This window comes from Protopterus annectens, chromosome 14.part0 (genome assembly GCF_019279795.1).
Source record: "Protopterus annectens isolate FY-2018-M chromosome 14.part0, PAN1.0, whole genome shotgun sequence".
In the NCBI taxonomy this organism is placed as follows: domain Eukaryota; kingdom Metazoa; phylum Chordata; order Ceratodontiformes; family Protopteridae; genus Protopterus; species Protopterus annectens.
This window is the reverse complement of record NC_056748.1, coordinates 919,629,649-919,653,745: the sequence shown is the minus strand read 5'-3', so window position 1 is coordinate 919,653,745 and position 24,097 is coordinate 919,629,649. Positions and strand designations below refer to the sequence as shown.

At 41.6% G+C, this 24,097-nt stretch overlaps 1 protein-coding gene across 3 annotated transcripts in view; it reads left to right on the top strand.

The window, feature by feature from the left end:
- CUTC (cutC copper transporter) overlaps positions 1 to 24,097 on the top strand; it is a 720,869-nt gene that overhangs the window by 260,371 nt on the left and 436,401 nt on the right. For all 3 annotated transcript variants that reach the window (XM_044056718.1, XM_044056716.1, XM_044056717.1), the window contains one exon: positions 19,698 to 19,757. In XM_044056718.1, coding sequence (XP_043912653.1) covers positions 19,698 to 19,757 — 60 coding nt within the window. The remainder of the gene's footprint in view (positions 1 to 19,697; positions 19,758 to 24,097) is intronic.

The following is a 24,097-nucleotide window of genomic DNA, read 5'->3' as shown; positions in this document are numbered from 1 at the left end:
TGTTAAAAAGACACCATCATCTGTATTGAGCTGACTGGCTCTACTAAATTGCTCAGTTACTATCCCTTTAAAAATTTAGGGAGCATGCATGCTGTTCTTATGAAGATATCTACCAGCATGTACTTCTTTCTTGTGTATACTCATACATATCAAGCCCTCCTTCAACTCTATACATAAATACAAAAAAGTAATGTTGGTTTCAGAATATATCATTTTAAACTTCAAAAAAGTAGTTGTACCATTCAAATAATCTAAATAGGTACATAAATCACTAGATGATCCCTTCCAAACAAGGAGGCAATCCTCAACAAAACCCTGATAAAAACAAACATTATTTAACAAATTAGCATCACTACATACATATTTGGTTTCCCACTAATGAAGAACCAAATTGGCATAATTATTAGCCACAGATGAACCCATTGCTACACCAGTGAGTTGCAAGAAATACTGATCATCAGACAAAAAAACATTTGTAGTGAGGACCAAATCTAATAAAGAACAAATGTTCTCTGTTTGTTTGGCAGGCATACTAGCTGTGCCAGTCAGAAATTCTCTAATAGCCTCAATTCCAAAATCGTTAGGAATAACTGTGAACAAAGATGAAATGTCAAGGGTGACAAATATTCACCCTGAGGTAACGCAGTAACACACACGCTAATCATACCATTTCCTAAATTTCAATATAAAATCTGTCGTATCTTTTAACATATTTTCACAGTCTAACAATAAGGGATGTAATTGCTTCTGTAAGTAGATGGAAATTGGATCTGTCGACCAACCATTGCCAGATACAATTGGTCTCATAGGGGGATTGTGCAAGGACTTGTGTATCTTAGGCAGACCATATCGTTGTGGAACAATTGGGCAAGGTACAGTGAAGAAGTGAAAAAGATCAAGATCAATGTCTCCATTGACCTGAAGGTCATATATAAACATATTAACCTTACTAATACACTTCTTGATGTCTAAAAAAGGAAATGTTATAATCTTAGTTATGATGAGTTCCTAGCCCTTAAATCTTTAGAGATGGATACCTCCATTGTTATAAAGCAGGCCGATAAAGGGGGCTCTGTGGTGCTAATAAACTGAGGAATATCTGAAAGCTATGTATCTACTGCTTGATGATGGGAACGCTTTTAAGTGCATCTCTTTTTTAGCATATTATTGAGAAGAATTGGGTAATTTTGATGGCATCGCCTGATGTTAGGAATGTGCTAGATTCTAAACCCCGTTTTTCCTATAAGAATATGAGAAATCTGAGAAATAAACTGTTACAAAGATTTTAGTTGTAAACGTACTCCCCAATTAAGTACAAGAGTGGGCACTTTGTTGTATGGACTGCACGTGTGTTGATATTTTAGGTAAAGGTAGTGACATTTATATTCACCCTGTCACTGGACGTGTGTTTAAGCTAATTGCACTAGCACTAATGTGGTTTATCTGGCTACTTGTCTTCAATGTGCATCATTTTATGTGGGGAAGACCACGAGAAGATTAAAAGATCGCATCATTGAACACAAGTCTGAGATTAGGAGGAACAGTGATAAGAACGCACTTTATAAACACATTTTGCTTTGTGGTAGTGCTCATAAGTTTATGTTTAGGGTTATAGACACGATCCATATGTCATTGAGAGGTAGTGACATTAATAATATTTCAGAAGTTAAAGAATATGAGTGGATTATGAGGCTAGTTGCTGATCATTCACCTGGTCTTAACACTGCTGTCACTTTAAAGCCTATTTTAGTGAAGTTACAGCAGAGTAAATTTTGATTAATCTTTTACTTTTTATTTTTCATATGTTTTTGTACATGGTTTTATATATATTGTTTGTTCATTTTATGACTTTTGTGTGATTTTATATGTTGCTTTGGTCATCTGATCGGCTGGCTGCGACCATGTGACCTTTTTGGCTCCTATTTAAATCTGATTGTTGTGACTTTGAATTTGTATTTAGCATTGAGGAAGGGTGTAGACCCGAAAGATTTGCTGTTTTTTTGCATTAAAAGTTTTTCTCAACAATATATGCAGGACAGGGGCGAGGTTTGGGAGGCAGGATTTGGATGAGCTGTGTGGTGCTTGGCTGGCAATGACTGGATGGTTTATAAGTGATGTATAATGTTTACAACTACAGTTGTTTCAATGGTGTCTGTGATGTAAACTGTTTGCAACTAAAGTGATATAATTTTGTATGTTTTTCATTTGTGTAAATGTAGGATTGCCTTTGTGTAAATTTAGTAAAGATGTTTGAAAAAAAAAACAACCTTTATGCATTTACCTATGTACTCATTAAACTGACTGGTCTGTAGTTTTTTTTGCTTTGCCTTTGTTATCATGTATAGAAATATCTAGCACAGTAGAAGTTTTCCATTGATTTAGGTGCATTGCTTTTGCCATCGTATTTTTGATGATCCTGTAATGGCCTGTCTACCCTGGGCCAGTAATAAAGGAGCCTCAATCCTCACCACTGACAACTGTGAGACCATCACCAAGAACAGGAGTGGATTTACATAGTATTTTCAGATGTAGCTGTCTGCATCAAGCACAATTTCCCCCAGGAGCACACAGGGAACATGCTGCAGCCCCAGGACTGGACTCTCTCTCCAGATCCCAAACAAGACTCTCTTTGGAGCACTGTGTCCCATTTCCAAGTAGCTGACACACCCACACCTGGGTATTTGATTTTCAAACACACTCACACTCTCCTGGAAAGGCTGGCACAGAGTTACTAGCTGTACCCCTTCTGCCCAGACAATAAGGTAACCATACTGCAACCAGTCAACCACTCTAAGGCGTTTACAAGGGTATCCAATTATACTGAGTAAAATCAATGCTAATATAAATGAGAGTGTAACTAAAGCAACAAGGCTTTTTGTAGTGGCCAAGGAAGGCATCATTTAAAATAAGCACAAGTACTCTCAAGATGTTAAAAGTATTCTCTAAAAGATCAGTCAAAATGAAAGGTGTAAAAATATTTAATAGTACATCATAGAATAAAAAACATGAGAATACTAAATATCTTAAGTACAATAAACACCAGAGTTTCACAGGAGAAATAAAAGTAACACAGTTGGACAGATTCAAACAGATGTAGAGAATCAATACTTAACTAATCTCACTGTGTTTCCTGATCTGTCTAAAAAATAACTTGTACCTAGCTAACTTAATACAGCAAGGCAAGATTAGATGCTGAGATAGTTAATTCCACAAGGCAAGGTGATGAGTTTCTAACTGAATGAACTAATCTCAACTGAACTGTGATAACTGACATAGATCTTTATATCAGGTTCCAAGGAAAACAAAAAGCTGCTGTGAGAGTTCCATCCTGTCAGTGCTGGTTATGAAATGACATCACATTTGATCACCTGGCTCAAGTACAATACACATTCAGAGCTTTAAAATCTTTTGTCCTACCTAGGGTTACCACCTGTCCCACTTTGCGAGGGACAGTCCCTCTTTGGGCGGTTGTGTTCTGACCAAATATATTAAATGTGGCAAATGTCCTGAGATTGTAGGACATAATTATGTCCCATATGTAATTTAATAGTTGCATACAATAGTTCTTTCTGTATCTAAAATACCTACATGTAACAAGAAACAGGATAAGCAACTAAACTGCTACAAGAATAAGCTTATATTTAGGCAAGAAAGGAAAGTTCTATCCCTTGTACTGACTATGGGTTTGTCGGCCTGTAAAATCTGGTGTGTGTCCTGGAAATGTCCCACTATGGCCATATGAAAAGGTGGCAACCCTAGTCATACCTGAAAGCTATAGAACAATTTCAGAAACTTCTGCTGTTCCCCTCCTGAATTCTATGTTTAAACATGTACATTTAATCAGTTAAAATAACACTATTGATACATTTCTAACACATGCATCCGTACAATGTGATAGTCAAATGACACAAAATTATTTACAAACCTCCAGCTAACTATGCTGGTATATGTCATGCATACACTGCCCTGTTCTCCCTGGTACTGATGGCAATATCTTACATCAGGTTAACGGTGGGAGGATGGCATAATGGTTAAGGTGTTTACCTGGCAAACACAAGGTGCAGGGTTTGATTCTCACGTGGGGTAATTGGCTAGGCTTAAAATGGCCCACAAGGGGCAATTAGCCTAGTACTAACCTATGAACCTATCATCACAATCCTTGGACATGGGATTCCTTCTTATACATCTACTGCATGTGCTAAGATATCAGACTAAGGTGATAACTTAAAACAAGTCATCGCTAACTATCTCTGCTAATTTACCATTGGCATACAGTAATATCAGCCTGGGAGTCTGCATTAAATGATTTTAAGTGTGTATATAATTATATATATCTTGATTATAACTTGGCAGCTTTTTTCATACTTGGACAATTATCCTTATTTTTCTATTGAGTGTTAAATGTATAGACTTATAAAAATAGCATTTTGTTTTGTGGGGGTATTTTATTAAACATTGTTCATGTATGTCTTATTCTGTCATTTCAGTGAAGTTATCCATTGCAGTGGCTGATTTGTAACTGCATTTTTATACACCAATAGGCACATACTGGTCAGTAATTAAGTTAATTTTTTTTTTTTTTTTTTTTTTTTTTTTTATAAAATTTGGCCCAACTCTCCTTGATATTAGAAAAATAAAAAATGTTGCAAAGCCACACCAAGGGGCTGTAGAACAATAAACCACACTACACTGTTATACAAATTATTTTAGCACTATCGTCCATTTTATTACAGAACTTCGAGAAAGCTGTTTTTTTTTTATTTTTTTTTTTATTTTTGTCCAATTTACACCATGTTTAAATGATTCTTGGTGGTCTCCTTGGTAGTAGCCAGTAGCTGACTGGGATGTGTAGTGCCCCACGTACCATAAAGTTTACTGAAGGTGGTTAAGTCAAACTGGCTTATGTTTCACAGAGTAAGGATGGACCTCTTCACTTCAGCAGCCTAGGGGAATATATTCTAAGTTTAATGTACAGAGATGACTTCCTTAATTTTCTGTCAGGTGGAATGCATGTGTTTGTGCCTGCAGGTCATGTACGTGGTTAACAGATTAAAATAGATGTCCTTGACATTGTACATCTGTGCCATTGTAGATGTGGATCATTGGATAAGACAGTATAAAAACAATCATATGAGGTCTTGCTACCCAGCTGTCATGCTTAGATGGGTAATAGATGGAAAGATTATGGAAATGCATACATCATGAATGCCTGAGGCTGGTTTGATTGGTAAGGAAATAGTGTTAAAAAAAAAAAAAAAAAAAAACTAAGGCACTTTGCAGTTATGCCATTTAAACCAAATCAGTTGACAGTTATGAGTTTTGTTGACTAGTTTTGTAGAAGACCACAAGGCAAGTATGGATTTTCACTTTGATTACTGCTATTTTTAATTTGGTTCCGAATACAAATTAGTGTTTCTATGAAAGGGTCTATGGATTTTCAGTTGTGGCCAGAATGGATCTGCCACCTACTGCAAATACAGTAGAGTTTTCAGGTACCCATAGTGTAATTCAAAACATGGTGGTAACATAAGAAATGCTCAGCAATGATGGTCCTTTTGACCTGTGCATTATTCTTCCACAGCAGCTCAAAACATGACTTTGGTTGGTGCTGATATGCTGGGACTTGTGTATAATGTACTATTGAAAATCATTTACAGAAATGTGTGTTTACAGAGCATTCAGTACATGTTGGGTTCTTTTTGTGGGTTCCAGACTCTGCAACACACACTTTCAAAGATGCATTGGAGCAGTGTTGGCTCTGGTTATGATGTGGCAACAGAACAAACAGTTGTTTGGGAGAAACCAAAATGGCCATGGTAACTTCCGGAATGATCATCTTCCCAAAGGCAAGGTCAGGATTTAACAAAAACGGTACCACCGCCCTATTTTGAGAGGATTGTTTACTGTGTATGAATGTTTTACACATGCTGCTATATATTAGCCACTGTCTGCATGTACCAGCTAGATGACCCAGTGGAATTTTGTTGTACAGGAGTTTATTTACAGATTTGATGTTGTCCTTTTCATTCTTCCTCACCTGTGGGTCTCTGATCTGATCCAGCCCAGCTGCATTTTCTAGACTTTGGATCCCAATGCCAAACTCCTCCCCCTTCCCATAAAGCACCACACTGTCCCCATCTCCTCATCTTGTTTGCCGCTGTCCTGCTCAGGTGGAGGAATCCATATCTCGAGCAGTGAGAACTTTCTTTTATCTAATTTTACCTATTTTTGTCTAAAATGTTCATCTAATGTTTAATTTTTATCTGTTTTTCTTGTATAATCTGTTATCTGTACCTTCCTCTGTGATATTGCATGTATTTCCTTTTGTTTTTTGTCCTTCTTCAGTATCTTTTAACGGTTCTACTGGTATTTTTTCAGTCAGTGAACCCTTGTTTTGCAGTGTTTCATTTTTTCCAGGAAGCTAGTGCCTTTTGAAATTACCTGGTATCAGTTTATTGGTTAGGTTTCTTTATTTATTTGTTCTTTTGGAACTGTTTTCACCAAGAGTGAGTTCCCTTCTTCGGAACAGTCTGGTGAAATGTGGTTTTGGTAAGAGCATTCGCAGCTTTTTCAATTAATGCATGGGAAACAGTGGCAGTTGCTGCATTTTTGAATGAGAAGCCTTGGCTTTTTACTTAACTTTGCTCAAATGTGAAGCTCCAGGTTTAATTTGTATATATTGAATAGGTTACTTGACAGGAGAACAGTATTCTTGTCGTTAAGATTGTGCAGTTGAACAAGTCATGGACTCTGGCAGCTTGTGTTGTCCTTTATTCTGTGAAAGTGTTTTGTCTACTCCAGGTGCGGTTCCTTGTATTTTGTTGTTAGGCCTCCATTAGCACAGAGGACTGAAACTTTGTAGATAGTGAGCCATTTTTCCGTCTCTTTCTGTATCAACATTCAATGTTTAACTTTAAAGGCGCAGTCTTATGGGCATGCAGTCCTACTCCTATTTACTGTTGTTCCTGGTTACAACTCACTAACTTTTATGTTTTACTGCTGGTTTATTTTGGGTCTCAATCCCCATTAAGAGACTTTCCAGCAACATAATGAGGATTTCGGATCCGTTCCCTTGGTTCCAAAGTTAGAGCCTCTGTCAGATCCTCAATCCCCATCGGGTCTGACAGGTTGGTTACCTGAAGAGTTCCTGCTTGTGTACCTGTCTTTGGATCTGACTATCACTGACTCTTATAGCAGGGTATTCACCAAGGATCAGATTTCTGGTGCAGACTCCTTCTGATCCTCGTTCCTTCTTCCATTGGATATGCTAGATCCATTCCTTTTTCCTGTACCTCTTCTTTGGATGCTCAGACTGGGATCCGATGGATGCCAGTTGCACATGTAGAGCTGTGCATTTCTCTGATTCAGCTGCTTTGGGTCTGGAGCTACTGTAATGGTGTGGCTTTTGTCAGATCCTAAATGCCCCTCTGATCGGACAGCTTTGTTTTGTTGCTTATGCAATTTACCCCTTGCTAAATCTCTCAAATGTTCAGATCTTTGCAGAAGTTCCAGGTTTTTGCTGTATGCCCTTTGGACAATCTTTGCAGTGACCTGAGAATGTACGTCACTTAAGGTGCATCTTATCTTCCAGACTTCAGCTGGATTAGTCTTGGATCCCAATACTGTCTGTTTTGAACTGTTGGGCAGTATAGTTTTTCTATCATCAAATCCAAAGATTTTCTTCTGATCTGGCAACCTGGCGTCTGGTTCCTTTTATGTACAGTATATCACTGCAGATCCACAAATTCATGCATTCTTAACCTGTTTATTTCCAGAATTCCATTTTTTTTCTCTCTGGTTGTTCCCTGATATTCCTTTTTATTCTAAACCCTTGTCCCAACTCTCTGGGGCTTTCTTTTTGATCTCTTGAGGTAAGAGGTTTGGATTTCTTTTTCCTTTCAGAATACATAGTGGTGCAGTAGAAAGGGCTGTCTTAGGCTGTATGGGCAGGGATTGACTCTGACATCTGACACTGCCTGGCTGAGGCTTTACAACTTGTGAAACCTTGAAAGGCATATTTTATAAATGTCCCCTTAGATAGCTCTTAATTTTTCGAGCCACCTATTGAACAAACCTTTACATGCAACAAGCAAAAAGGAAAGACCTGTTCTGCCGTGTGGATAAAGTTTCTACCCATCAAAGGACCTCCTCTAGGGACCGAAAAAAAAAATTGGTGCAGGACCCTTGTGGAGTTGCTTCCTCCAGAGGTATAGCATAAGGTTTCAATGGGAGGCACCGCCCCTTAGAGAGAGGGGGGGTGGTCTGCAAAATCTGGGCCTTATAGAATCTTTTCCTGATGAGCCCTATCAGCTCTTGTACTTTTGCCAGACTGTCCTTCTCTGGGGCAGCCGGAGGTAGTCTTTATCCCTGCATCTAGATGCCTGGATAAATTATGTCAATCCCGGGTGCTAATTATAACACACACAGGTTACTCATTTACTTTCCCCTGCACCTCCAGTCCCTTGACATACCTCCCAGTCAGACGGAGTATGCAATTCAGGAAGTTCAAAATGTTTACAAATAGAAGTCACCCAGTAAGTCCCGACTGAAAGATAGGTTTTGGACTTTATTCATGATTTTTTTTTGGTGGCAAACAAAACAGGGGACCTACAATCACCAGTCCTGAATCTCCGCTATTTATTTCAGTGTATTTACAAGTTAAAGTTCCGAATGGCTAGGGTTCAGTCCACTATGTCATTTCTTTGCAAGGATGACTGGGGTTGCTCTGTGGATCTTTAGGACACATAGTATGATATCCAAATCAACTGATGTTCAAGGAAACACTTGTGCTTTCGATCAGGAGTCAGTCTACATCAGTTCACAGTGCTGACCTTTGGGCTCAGCACAGCCCCATTGGTGTTTAGTGTGCAAGCTGGCTCTCAAAATCCACGAAAGAAGTAATGTCCACAATGGATAAAATCTGGAAATTGTGGCAGAAAAATAAAGACCCCTCAACTGTACTACGTTACAAGCAACTCCGTAAATAGGCAAAACGTCTAATAACCAGTGATAAAAAAGCCCACTACCTCCACCTACAAAGCCAACATAAAAATAATCCCAAAAAGTTCTGGTCCTTTCAACCAGCTACTACACCCAAGCTGTCAAAGCAACCCATCCCCTAACCCACACACAACCCCTACCAAACTTGCCACCCACTTCACATCCTATTTCATTGATACCATAGCTAACGTAGCCACCACCACCAAGACAGGTGATGACCAAATCATCCCAAAAAATCCTATCCTTGATTCTGACCTAAATGTCTCCCTCATATCCACCACCACAGTAAAAAAAAAAAAAACATTTTTGTTTAAGATAAAACCCTGTGCTCTGGCCCCTGACAGTCTTCCCCCACACTTCCTGCAGCTAGCAGCAAACTCTATAGCTTATCCCACCAGTATACTCATTAACAGATCAATTAAAGAATCCCTTGTCCCAGACATCTGGAAAAAAGCATTAATTCTTCCCTTACAAAAAGGCGGCACCAACACAAACGCCGCAAACTTTTGACCCATAGCAATTCTCTCACCCATCTCTAAATTACTGGAAAAATGCATCCATGCCCAACTCTTCAACCACCTGCTTGAAAATCAAATGTTATCACCCACTCAGCATGGTTTCAGACCAGGACACAGCACCACTACTACCCTCCTATCCTTCCTTGATAGTTAACCGGGCATAAGATTCTGGTAAAATAATCACCTCACTTTTCCTTGACCTCTCCAAAGCTTTCGATACCATTTCCCACTCTATAATCCTCTATCCACCCTCCACATTTCTCTTCCTACCCTACAGTGGTTTTCTGCAATAATATGCACTGCAAATTCCAGCTCTGAACTCCAACAAATCACCCAGAATGCCCTCACTTCAACTGAATCTTGGATGCTTAACAGTCATCTTGCCCTAAATCCAAAAAAAAAACTAAACTAGGATTTTTTTTACAGGCACCAACACTTTCATAGCCTCTCTACTAGACAAACCCTTGTAACTAACTTTTTATTACCCTCTCTCCTTTATGGTCCCCTCTCCTCACTAATATCCAAAATTCTACAACATCCAAACTTTATGTACGTTACGACAAAATAGCAAAATTTGCTACCAAGGTCAAATTCTCGTCCCAACACTGTAACTTACTGAAACAATTAGGGTGGCTGGAAACTTGCCCACCATCTCTCATTCACCCAACTAACTACAGTGTGCAAAATAATCTACAGACGTACAGACTGTCCTGCTGTCTCAACTCTACTTGCCAAATGCCAACCCAGTAGGCAACTAAGATCTGGAAATCATCTACTTCTAAAAGTAGAAAACCCCACCCTACCTGCTGGTCACCACCTCTACTCCTTCACTGTTGCCAAACTGTGGAACTCGCACCACCACCACCTTCAAACAAATACTGAAAAATCATCTCAACTCTTCCTGGCTATGTTCCTGCTCTATAACCTAACCATTTCCCTCTCCTTATATGATAAACTCCTATTCCTTTTGCTGTTGGTGACTGATGATACTTTCTAAATATATTTTTTCATCACTTGTTGATACTGGTAAAATAATACTGATTAGTATATCTCTTTTTATATCTCTCTGATTGAATTCATCTGGTTGTTGTCTTTCGGCTTTTCCCGGTTAGGGGTCGCCACAGCAGAACTCTGGTCCGCTAATGATTGGCAGTAGATTTTCACGAACGCCGAGGTGCCAGCTCGGCATTCAACCTTCAAAGAAGGCATGCCCATTTACGCATGTCTTTCGAACGCCCACCCAACCGCGGGGAGGACATGCAGACTCCACACAGAAGACACTCCCCACACTGCTAACCAGCGAGATATATATATATATATATATATATATATATATATATATATATATATATATGTAATCAAACCAACTAGATTCTTGCTTTTTGTATATATTCTGTGTATATTACTGCAATTACTATGTGTAGCACTGTTTCTACTGCTGTAACAATTAATGTTTATATTTTTTCTGTATGTATGTTTTTGCTGGAGTTTTCCTCTCCAGGCCTCCACTGAAAATGGGCTCTTTTAGGCCCAATGGGCTTTCCCGGTAAACAAATGCAATAAAATAAAGTAAAATGAATAAATACGCTTCAAGGTACCCCCCCCCCAACCAGGTGATTGGCTCCTTACGACACCAGCAACATATCAATTTCTATAAGCCAGGGATTACTTAGTACTTATCTTCAACTCCCTAGGCACCATTATAAATCTATTAAAATCAGACTTGACTCCTGTACAGAATCTATAATTCATAGGAATGTAACCAAACACGATAGCATTATTAGCGCTGCTTCCTCTGTGTCGCATATCTCTGAGACAACAGGTTCAGAACTTATCAGATCTCCCTTTCCCTCCATCAAGGTTAATTCTAAGAACTCCAAGATCTGTTACACCTGTGGCCTTCGTCTTGTTAGTGAGATTCTCCATGAGGATTCTGCTATGGACTGCAGCTGCTCAGTGGTCCATTTCCTATCAACCCCTATCTATTTCTATCTGACTGCAATTTGCAGATATCTCTAATGGTGGATGAAATCAGATGACCTGTCTTTCAGCTGTCCTTTCCCCCCTCCAGTAGATGGTGTCCACTGATGCTCCCCAGTTGGGGTGGGGGACATTACCAGAGAAAGATGACCCAACGTATATGGGCCACCTCTGAAGCCAAACTGTGTATGCGAGTTCTCGAGATAAGATCAGTCCTTCTTGCATTGAAAGCCTTTCAGGATAATTTCCTTTTAGTGACTATTGCAACTTAAGCAGACAACACAGTCTGTACATCAGTGATCAAGCAGGAACCCGATTCTGTCCGTTATACGGAGAGGCCACAAGATGAAGGGGCTTCTCTTCAAGCCTGTTTTAGTTGTAAAGCAGTTATGGGAAAAATCAACATTCTAGTGCACAGACTTGGGTCCTTTCTGACCATCATGAGTCATCTCCCAACCATTCAGTAGCAGACAGATTTTCAGCCCTTTGGGCCAACCCTGTTGTGATCTTTGTTTTTTCCCTAAACTATACAGTATGTTCAAAAAGCACTTTGCTCTGATCCCACTTAAAAGGGATCTGGATGCCTTCGGCATCATCAACTGTGGTCTCTCTCTTGGATTTCATCTGAAGCATCCTCCAGGGATTCTGGATCTCCTAAATCACCCAGCCGAGATAGTCTCTCTTTTTTCCATACCTTCTGGATAACTACATGGATGTCCTTCAAGGATGCATCTGCAGTCATAACATTTGGGTTGTCCTGCCTCAGGCAGCCCTTCGGTCGGCCGGATTCCAAAGTCTGGGTCTGGCCTCTGCTGATGTCGCACTTCACCCGACGTCATAGCTCCTGGGGTATAAAGGCATCAGCTGACACCATTTTCCTCAGTCTTTCTTGCCGTGCGGTGCCCGAAGCAGAAGCTGTTCGCAAGTGCCGGTCGGTCAGATCCAGAGATTTCAGCTACCGAAGACTTCTAAAAAAGCTAAGTACCCCGTTGGGGACTCTTTCTTGCCTCAGCCGATGTCAGACAAAGTAAATAATTGTTTAACTTGTGGGAAACAAATACCTCATAAGGATTTCCACTCTTACTGCCTTCCTTGCTTAGGCCCAGACCACGACGTATCAGCTTGTTTAGCCTGTGCTTCCTTCAACCGACGGACACTTAGACGTTGGTCGGAGTTTGCTGAAGAGTTTTTGGCTCCGCTTTTGCATATAAAATGCCGTCGAAGACTCCGACTACTCATTTAGCTAAAAAACGCAAGGAAAAGGACCGACACTCGCGGCCTGCGGTTTCGGCTGAAACCACAGTTAGGCCTACCGCGAGTGTCTCGTTTTCGGCTGAAACCGAGACCTCTGTTCTCCCTTTGGCTGAAAGCATGCCTCCGACAACCGAGGCCACACAGGCCCCGGCTGAGTCGGCTACAGAAATTCCTACTGAAGAAGCAGGCACACAAGATTTGTCCGACACCATTCCGTTGGACGTCTCTACTCCTGCACGTGGGGCAGCTAGACCCCCTGCTTCTATGTCTATCAAGGCCTTCTCCAGGGCTAAAGCAGCTAAACTTTCCAAGGCCTTACCTACAAAAGCTCCCTCTCACAGACCTACCTCAAGTTCTCAGATTCTCAGCCTCGCTGAGGACCTTATTTCTCTGATCAGGGGATCCCAACCTCTCCCAGACAGGGCCTCACAACCCCCTCCTGAAAAGAGGCCTAGGACTGAACCCCCTGAACCTCTCTCCTCTGACTATTCCTCGGATGGTTCAGATTTATCAGACCATCAGGAAGGGCCATACTCACCTTATGAGGACTCTGATGCAGATGACTCCATTCCTTCTGCCTCCCCTCCAGAAGAATTTTCATTTGGGGAAACTCTACACTCAATGAGGGAACACTTCCAATGGCAGGGTCAGGATTTTTCTGATTCTAGGAAAAGGCTAAGGACTTTTTTACACTTACCACAGCATAGGCCTTTAGCCATACCACCTGTACTATCAGTTGTTGATGATGCATACAATGATGCCAGTTCTGCCCCTGATTCTCTTCCCCCGGCCCCTGCCAAACCTGACAGATATTACAGGGTCCCGGATTCTCACTTCCACTTGTATAAGGCCCATGCTGCAGACCCAGAAACCATTTCTCAGGGCCCTAAAGGTGTTGCAGCTGCCTCTGCCAAAAAAACCCCTACCCTCTGAAAGAGAATCAAGAGCATTAGAGAAATGGCGTAAAAAGGTTTATACATCTGCTACTCTTTCTGCCAGGGCTTTAAACTGTCAATTTCACATGATACAGTACTAGGAATTTTTGTTAGATCAGCTGAATAAAAAGCTTTCCTCTCCTGAACCTTTAGACCGTAAGTCCCTTCAGGATTTGGTACACAACTCTCAGCAGGTCAGTAATCATTTCTTAAAATGTGGCTATGATGCACTGGAGGCTTCATTTAGATCAGCTATGACTGGAGCAGTGATTCGAAGGCATGCCTGGCTAAAAGAGCAATCCTTGCCAGACCATGTTAAGTCGAAACTCCTAGATGCTCCTATGGAGAAACAAAGTTTATTTGGCTCCCCTGCACAGGAGGTTCTAAAGAAAGTGGAAGAAAAGGCAAAATCTGTACAAACAGTCAAGTATTTTCTGCAGGTCCAACCTCCGAGGTTCAGCAGAAATTGGCCTTCAAAGAATTGGTCCTTTCCAGACACCTCCAGAGCACAGAGAGGCAGAAATAGACGCCCAAGAGGCAGAGGTCAATCTAGGGGTACCTACAGGGGTCGTCAGTGGCAACCTGCCAACCAGAGAAGTGCCGCCACAGCTGTGACTGCATCCACTTCCACAGGACAGACACAATGACTTGGCTCTGATTCCGCCTACCAGGCAACAACTGGAAGCACCCTTGGGCGGAAAGCTAGCTTTATTTTCAAAAAACTGGCATTGCATTACAGGAGACAAATGGACTTTGCAAACAATAGACAAAGGCTACAGGTTTCACTTCCACACTTTACCAAAAAAGAAAGGAATGCCAAACCTTCCACCAAGCCAGAAATCAGAGGCTCTAAAACAAGTCATCAACTTACTAAAGATGAGAGCAATAGAAAAAGTACCATCTATGGAGCAAGGCCAAGGATTTTACTCCAGACTATTCCTTGTACCAAGAAAAGAAAATCAATGGAGGCCTATTCTTGACTTGTCCGCTCTGAACACATATCTCATTGTTCCAAAATTCAAGATGCTGACCCTACAGCAACTTCTTCCCATGTTGGGCAAGGAGTCTTGGCTGGTGACTCTAGATCTCAAGGAGGCATACCTGCACGTCCGTATACGACCAGATTGCAGAAGACACCTCAGATTTCTTGCAGGATCAGAGCATTATCAATTCTCAGCATTGCCCTTTGGCTTATCTACTGCACCCAGAGTATTCACGAAATGCCTGGCATCAGTAATTGCACATTGCAGGCTTCAGGGAATTCAAATCTACCCATACCTGGACGACTGCCTAATACAAGCGGACAACAAGACAAAAATAATAAAGGATTTGGCCTATGTCACACAACTGCTGCAAGCCTTGGTATACACAGTCAACATACAAAAGTCAAGACTAGTGCCATCCCAAAGGATAACATTTTTGGGTGCAGAACTGGACACATTAACTCAGATGGCTTTTCTCACAGAAGAAAAACAAAAGCAACTACCAGTCTACTTCATGGCATTAACAAGACAAACTCAGCTTACTGCAAGGAAAGTCCTGCAGGCCCTGGGTTACATGGCATCCTGCATAATCTTGATCCCACATGCCAGGCTGCATATGAGAAAATTACAATGGTACCTAAGGAATGTATGATCTCAACACAGACACAGTCTAGAAACCCTGATACCAATCATTCCATGCCTGAAAAAGGAATTCCTGTGGTGGGCTCAGGCCTGCCAGACCAACAGAGGATTGCCTTTCCACAAACCACATCCAAGGCAGACCATCACCACGGACGCCTCAGACCTAGGCTGGGGGGCACACATGGAAGACAAGTGTATCCAAGGCCTATGGTCCCAAGACCAGCTGAATCTACACATAAATCTAAAGGAGATGCTGGCAGTGAAGCATGCAATCAAGGCATTCAAATCACTCCTCCAGCAAGGGCACCTGCTGATCAGGACGGACAATACCACAGTCATGTGGTACATCAACAAACAGGGAGGCACACATTCATACCCTCTATGCCGGATGGCAATGGACCTGTGGAACTTAGGCCTGAATCTCAACATTCAACTGCAGGCCAGATTCGTACCAGGAAAAGAGAATTCACTAGCAGACAGCTTAAGCAGAACTACCACGGATGCTCACGAATGGATGCTGCATCCAGACATCTTCAAAACCATAACAAAGAAATGGGGAATGCCAGAGATAGACCTGCTCGCCTCCCCACTCAACCACCAACTGAAGAAATTCTGCTCAAGAGTATACCACCCACAAGCCTGGAGGGTGGACTCCCTTTCAGCTGGAAGGCCCTGACAGTTTATGCCTTTCCACCTCTCCCATTGATGTACAAAGTTCTACTGAAGATCAGAGAAGAACAGCCAAAGGTAATTCTGATAGCTCCAGGCTGGCCAAGGCAGCATTGGTACCCGCTACTGAGAAGCATGTCTCGGACGAACTCATGGCCTCTACCTCTATGGCCTTTACTTCTAACGCAGAACAACTACAAGACCCTGCATCCAAACTTAAAAACGCTGCAGCTAACTGCTTGGAAAATTTGCATAAAACAAAACCAACCTGTTTTATCTCAGAGGGTCAAGGACATTATCCTGGAGGCTCGCAGACCCTCCACAAGGAAAACATATTCAGCCAAATGGAAGAGATTCCTCATTTGGAGTGCAGCAAAGGGAACAAATGTCACACTGGCAAACCTAGCACACATCCTAGAATACTTAGCAGAACTGTTCCACAATGGCCTGTCCTATTCTTCCATTAAGATTCATGCATCAGCAATTTCAGCAGAGTACAACATGGATCCTCTTGTCTTCTCTCATCCTCTCCTCAGACAATTTTTGAGAGGGATCAAAAATGTAAAACCTCCAAGAAAACCACCTCTGCCTGCATGGGATCTCAATTTTGTGCTAGAAAAATTAACACTTCCCCCTTTTGAACCAGCAGCAACAGCAGATTTACAGTTCTTATCTTGGAAAACTGCCTTCCTGCTAGCAATCACTTCAGCAAGAAGGGTATCCGAGTTACAGGCATTAATGGCAGTGCAGCCTTTCCTTATCTTTCACCAGGATAGAGTGTCCCTGAGAACCAATCCTACTTTCATGCCAAAGGTGGTATCCTTGAACCAAGCTATTCATTTACCTACATTCTTCCCTAACCCACATAACAGGGGGGAAAAACTACTACACACCTTGGATGTACACAGACAACTGCGCTATCTGGACAGAACTAAGACCAGCAGAAAAACTGACCAGCTTCTGGTAGCATATGCAACAGGAGTGCAAGGAAAAGCAATTTCAAAATGGACAATCTCAAAATGGATAGAAAATTGCATTCGATTCTGCTACTCATTTCATGGGAAGACAACTCCTGAAAATATCAGGCCTCACTCCACAAGAGCTACAGCCACCACTACAGCTTTCCTACGAGGAGTGGCTACCAAGGACATTTTAGAAGCTGCTACTTGGAGCTCCGTGCACACATTTGCCAAGCATTACAATCTTCCTTTATACTCCAGATCCCGAGCAGGTTTTGCAACTGCAGTTTTACAAGGGATCTTAACTACACCATCATTATCTTAGTGCCCCCCCTCCCCCAGTTTGGCTATGGTATTCTACCAATATGTTATGACTGCAGATGCATCCTTGAAGGACATAGTACAGTTTTGTACCTACCATAAATGTAGATGTCCGATAGGTATGCATCTGCAGTCAGGATGACCCACCCTCCTTCCCCTCTGTGGTATTCCTAGGGTACTTACTCCTCTCTTAGCTAGCTGGGGGAATCTATTATGGTGTATTTGTTTGCATGTATATATGTATATAAATACTTTTTGATTTCTACTGTTTGGAATTTTCTACTTTTATACAAATTTAGCCTTCCTAGAGGGCACCTGGCATCTGGGGCAAGAAACACTGAGGAAAATGGCGTCGGCTGATGCCTTTATACCCCAGGAGCTATGACGTCGGGTGAAGTGCGACATCAGCCGAGGCCAGACCCAGACTTTGGAATCCGGCCGACCGAAGGGCTGCCTGAGGCAGGACAACCCATATGTTATGACTGCAGATGCATACCTATCGGACATCTACATTTATGGTAGGTACAAAACTGTACTTTTCTTCAATTCCAGTGGTAGTGCTGTGGTTTAGCCTTGCTTCTACTGTTCAGGATATTATTTGGCTTCCCTGAAGAGTTCTTCAAAGGCTGGAGAAGCAATAGAAACTTTACTTTTATGGGCTTACAAGCAAATCATTTGCCCTTTCTCAGATATTACCACTGCCATCCTCCCCTTTCTTGCTCCTTTTTTCTTTTCTTCACGTGTCACAATGATCTATTCTTAATATATTCTGTTTTCTTCCTTAACATACACCCAATATTGTAAACATTGTATTCATAGCTACACAGGCGGAGGACACATTGGTGGACAAACTAACTTCCTCTTCTCCTTATTCAATGCAGTAATTCAGGATGCCCTTCAGCTATAGCAGGAGTGCATGTTTACTGAAGAGTGGCCCAGCCTTGTAGCTTTAGCCACTAGAACTTCTGATTCGAACATTGGTCCCTTTTCAACTTCTAACTCTGCAGTCTATCCCTCAAGTCTGTCCTTTTCAAGAAAAAGGTATTTTTTTTTTAACTACTATTAAACTTTAAGAATTTTATCATGTTTTTCTTTTTTATCTGAAAGTAAATTCCTGTCCCTTTACGGCTTCCAGATTATGTAAATCTTTTCTGTTAGAAATCTAGCTACTCACACCCTCCGTGAGACATCTCTCTTCATCAGAGTTTTCAGTTTTTTCAGTAACTAGCACAAAACAGACTTTAGACATTGTTTGCCAACCATCCTCATATCATTTGTCTCGAGAAAGAAGGTACCCTTCTGCACCTGCCTTTCACTATTTAATTTAAGTAACCACAGAATCCAACATTAATCATCCACAGTACTGCACAAAACCAGAATTGTAGAATGTCTGACGAGCTATTTCTCTACCCTTCCTCTTAACTGCTTAGGTTTAGAGTTCCTCTAGGCTACGCTAAGCTTTTTGCTGAAATTTTCCAAGATGGCCAGTAATTCTGTCGTCAACCTACAGCAACTCGGACAGATTTAGACTTAGCAAAACTAACCTTCTACCTAAGCTTCTGTCCATGTTATTTCTTACTGTCACTGGGTCACATACTTCTTCCAGCGTGACTCAATAGTCAGGCATTGCCTCCAAAATCAGAGCTTTCTTTGGTCCGACATTACTCCCGCATATCCTTCTTTGAAGGCCTCCCAAGAGTTTCATTGCTGGGAATTATGACCCACAGGTGAAGAATGAAAAGGACAACATCAGATAAAGAAGGTGTGTACTTGTCCATCTGTGTTGTCCATTTTCATTCTTCTTCACCTTCCCTCCCAGCTGTCCCCAGTCTAGTCATTTTTAGAAGGATATTTGGAGAATAATCTTCATATTCCAGGTTTGAGTATTTATATATTTTTTTTCTTTCCTGTCTCGTTTTTGTCTAAAGTCAATAGGTAATAGGCAGCAAACTCGATCTGAGGAGATAGGGACAGGTGGTGCATTATGGGAAGGGGGAGGAGCTCGTGATTAGGATCCAAAGTCTAGAAAATGTGGCTGAGCCGGATCGGATCGGAGACCTACAGGTAAGGAACAATGACAATGGACAACACAGATGGAACGTTGTTAGTACATAACTACTTTTTTGTTGACTGGGATGGCTCTGCTGAGCAATGCCCATTTTCATACGCAACCTGGGAGAATATAAACACAAAAGTTTGAATTACAATATTCAACAAAAAGCTTACAGATTGAAGGGCATTCTGCAAAGTATACATTATCCAGCAAACATTCTCAAATGGAGTATGAAGATAATTGCAAGCTACCAAAGTATTAATTAAAGTTAATTACACTGATTTGTTCATTGCAGGTGCCAGCTGCTTTGAACTCTGCTTTAGTTTATCAAAATGCGAAGTAAAAAAATAAATGGAAGTAATGCAACTCTTCTTTCCTTGCAGGTGCCAGCCGAATAGAACTCTGCTCTAGTTTGCTAGATGGAGGTACAACGCCTAGTTTGGGTAAGTGTTTTGTGGTTGAATTGTTGATTGGCAAGGGGAACTACTTTCTCAAATGAATCAGTTAGTAAAGTACAGTTTTGTAAGATCTTAGCTTAACAGTAGATGTCATACTTCTCACTGTTGCAGTATTCTTTACTCTTGGAATATCCTGCCAAGGACAGTGAGCGTCTGGTCAGAATAGCAAAGCCTTTAAACCTTCTAGGCATTGTACGTCAGACATACGTTCTACGTTTAAATTGTTAGTTACATATGTGACGTATGGACCCCTTATCCTTAGAACTGAAGTGACCTACAAGAACCATAGCACCTCAGAGAAAAACTTTGTGTACATCCAGGAAGGGAAGGAGAAGAAGAAAATTATGTAATAAAGATCCCCCTGGCCAGAAAGTGGGCAACAGAAAGTAGCAGGGGGCAGGAGGGAGGGACAGAATACTGCAACATTGCAAAAAACTAGGGCATCTACTGTCATGTTAAGATCTTACACAACTGTACTGTCCCTCTGTATCACTGTTGCAGTATTCTTTACTTTTCTGAGAATACAAAAGCGGCTGAAAAGTATGGGAGGAGAAAGGCATAGAACAGCCCTCCACAAACCTATGAAGGATTGCCTTGGCAAAGATCTCCAACTTGTAATGTTTGGTAGAAGTGTGTGAACAGAAGACCATGTACCAGCTTCTAGGATGGATCCTAGTGTCCAGACCCTTGAAAAAAAGCACCAGAAGAGGCCAGTGACCTGGTAGAGTGAGAACAAATGGAGTAGGAAAGCTGCTTGTCATGAAAAGAATAACAAAATGAAATAACCTTAGAAATCCAGGAGGAGACGGTTTGATTTGACCCTGCCAGACCCAATTTCCTGACATGAAAGCAAATGGAAAGTTGTTCAGATTTACTGATATGCTTTATCTTGTCCAGGTAATATCGGAGCTGTCTTTTGTCTTTGTAAATCCAAGGTGTGAAAAACGCTTTCACTAGTATTCTGTGGAGAAGGGAAGAAAGATGATAAATGGACTGATTAAATGACACATCATTAAATACCTTGGCATAAAAGGAGGATTGATATGAAGAGACATCCTGTTGTGAAAAAACAAAAAAAAGGAGAAACCACCACGATAGGTTGAAGCGCTAGGTAGCCTATCTACAGCAAGATCCAGATACACCCTTGCTTGTTGATGTACCACATGATTGTGGTGTTGTCTGTAAAAACCTTTTATAGGGAGTGGAAGACCAGTGAGGAGAAGCAGGGACAGAATAGGCTTGTTGGGGGTTTTAGAGCCATACATCGGGAGGAGGGGGTTGGCATAATGGTTAAGGTGTTTACCTCACACACACAAGGTTGGATTATCACTTTTGAGAGGAATTGGCAACTGCACATTATTTTAATCAGCCAGTGGGAATTATTCTGTGAATCATCTCATTATGGATTTGTTGGGTTTAGTAAGCGTTTTGGCTGCTGATAAAGATAACATCTGCATTTTTGAGGAGATGGAGAATCTTCCTGTTTCCAATGCTGGTACTGTGCAGGAACCTTCTTTTACTTGTGTAGATACTTTTAAAATGTTATCTGCTGCCATTGAGTTTACAAACCAATGTTTGGAACCATAATTTAAGGGGGTTGTCTCCACAGGGGCTAAGGTTTTGTATAGAACCCTTGGTCAAACAAACACTTGAAATATTGATGGCTGAATAGTATCAGGCCCAACAAGCTTTGTGAAGATTGTTTTGTCCTTTTGTGAGAGAACAGTGAATAAATCAATGGCAGAAGTATCTAAGCTTTATGAAGAAGTGAGGCAGTTTCAAATGTTCGATTCCTTCCAGGAACATCTTTGTAAGTTCACTAAACATTTAATGGTCCTGGAAAAGTAACTTAAGGAATGTAAACTTAAAAAATTCCAAAGGGATGCAATAGACTGTTAATGGTAGACCATTTATTGCAAAAAAATCAGTTAATTTTTCTGAGCATGTTTATCAAACCCCCAAGCCCAGGGAGGGTGGAAAAGAATCAAGTATGTTCTTAAAAAAAAAAAAAAAAAAAAAAAAAAAGTCTGACAACACTTCAGGAACATCGGCTGAGGATTCTTCTTCAGCCGGGGAAGCTGATGTTTAGGCTGTAAATAATTCTCCACTGGATAAAAAGAGGAATGTGGTTAAACCTTTGGAATTAGGAGAAGGGCTGGCCGTAAACACTCCAAAAGATAGCGACACTTTATTATGGCTGATAGTCCTGAACTAGGATGCAGTTCTAATGTGCACAACATTTCTTTTCAGTTGTCTCAGCCCAGAAGTTGATTTATTAAGTAAAGACTTATATTTTATTCCTACTTCTGTTCCAGAAGACATTTTTGTTGAGGATCTCCTGACGTTTTGTAGACAGCTTAATTCAAAGCTGGTTTTACAACAAGGGTGTGTCCGATCATGGAGGATTTAAGTTTAAATCTTCTAATTTTGTACGCCCCATGAATAAACATGTGGCAGCTTTTCAGCAAAGTGCTTTAAAAAAAGGTTTACATTTTAACTTTCATGCCAGCAGGGCTGTACAACATAACCTATCCAAGGCTGAACAGGCCATAATAAATCTTAAGGACAGCAAACGTGGTTATTAATACAGCAGACAAAGATGGAGCTGTGGTGCTTTGGGATTAGACGATGTATCTGTCAGAAGCATATAAACAACTTTCTGGCAATGGTTTTTATCAAAAAATGGTCCTAGACCCCACTTTGTAGTTTAAGCATGATATTGACTGTATTTTGAAGTTAGTCTGGATGAAGGGATCATTTGTAAGCAAGTTGTTTTTTAACTTAGTCCAGGATCCCACCCCAAAGTATTTTTATCTGCTTCCCAAAACACACAAAAATTTCACATACCCTCTTGTCAAACCCATTGTTTCTGGATGTCCTTCAAGGATGCATCTGCAGTCCTTACAAATGGGTAGTCCTGTCGTCAGGCAGCCCTTCGGTCGGCCGGATTCCAAAGTCTGGGTCTGGCTTCGGCTGGTGTCGCACTTCACCCGATGTCATCGCTGCAGTTTTTCGGGTATAAAGGCATCAGCCGACGCCATTTTCCTCAGTCTTTCTTGCCGCGTGCCAAGCAGAAGCTGTTCGCAAGTGCCGGTCGGTCAGATCCAGAGATTACTACTACCGAATACTACTTGAAGACTTCTAAAAGCTAAGTACCCGTTGGGGACTCTTTCTTGCCTCAGCCGATGTCAGAAAAAGTGAATAACTGTTTAACTTGTGGGAAACAAATACCTCATAAAGATTTCCACTCCTACTGCTTACCTTGTTTAGGCCCAGACCACGACGTAGCAGCTTGTCTAGCCTGTGCTTCTTTTAACCGACGGACACTTAGACGTCGGTCGGAGTTTGCTGAGCAGTTTTTCGGCTCTGATTTTGCCTATATTATGCCATTGGATCCTCCGACTACACAAATTACCAAAAAACGCAAAGAAAAGGACCGACACTCGCGGTCCGTTTCGCGAAACCGCTGTTAAGCAAACCGCGAGTGTCTTGGTTTCGGCCGAAACCGAGCAAGCGGTTCTTTCTTCAGCCGAAACCATGCCTTCTACCGAGGCCTCTTCTAACCTGGTAGAATCCGCTTCTGAAATCCAACCTTCTGTTGCGGTTTCTCAGGAATTATCATACACTATTCCCTTGGATATTTCAACCCCTGCACGTGGAGCTGTTAGGCCTCCTGCAGCCATGTCTATTAAGGCCTTTGCCAGGGCTAAAGCAGCCAAAGCTTCAAAAACGGTGCCTGCCAAACCCCCCTCTCACAGGCCCAGCACCAGTTCCCATATGCTTTCTTTGGCTGAGGATCTCATTTCTTTAATTCATGGATCCCAGCCTCATCCAGACAGGACCTCTCATCCACCTCCAGAGAAGAGGCCTAGAGCAGAGCCCCCTGAGCCAGTATCCACAGATGATTCCTCTGATGACTCAGAACATACAGACCCTCCTGAGGCTCCTTATTCCCCTTACGAAGACTCTGATGCTGAAGAGTCCATTCCTTCAGCCTCTCCACCTGAGGAATTTTCCTTTGGGGAAACCTTGCATGCTATGAGGGAACAATTTCAGTGGCAGGGCCAAGATTTCTCAGACTCCAGAAAAAGGCTTAGAACCTTTCTACATTTGCCACAACATAGGCCTTTAGCTATACCTCCAGTTCTTTCTGTTGTAGATGATGCATTTAATGATGCTTGTACTGCTCCTGATTCATTACCTCCGGCCCCTGCTAAGCCCGATAGGTTCTACAGGGTCCCGGACACTCATCACCATTTATACAAGGCTCCTTTGCAGATCCAGAGACTATCTCCCAGGGCCCTAAAGCTGTAGCAACTACATCT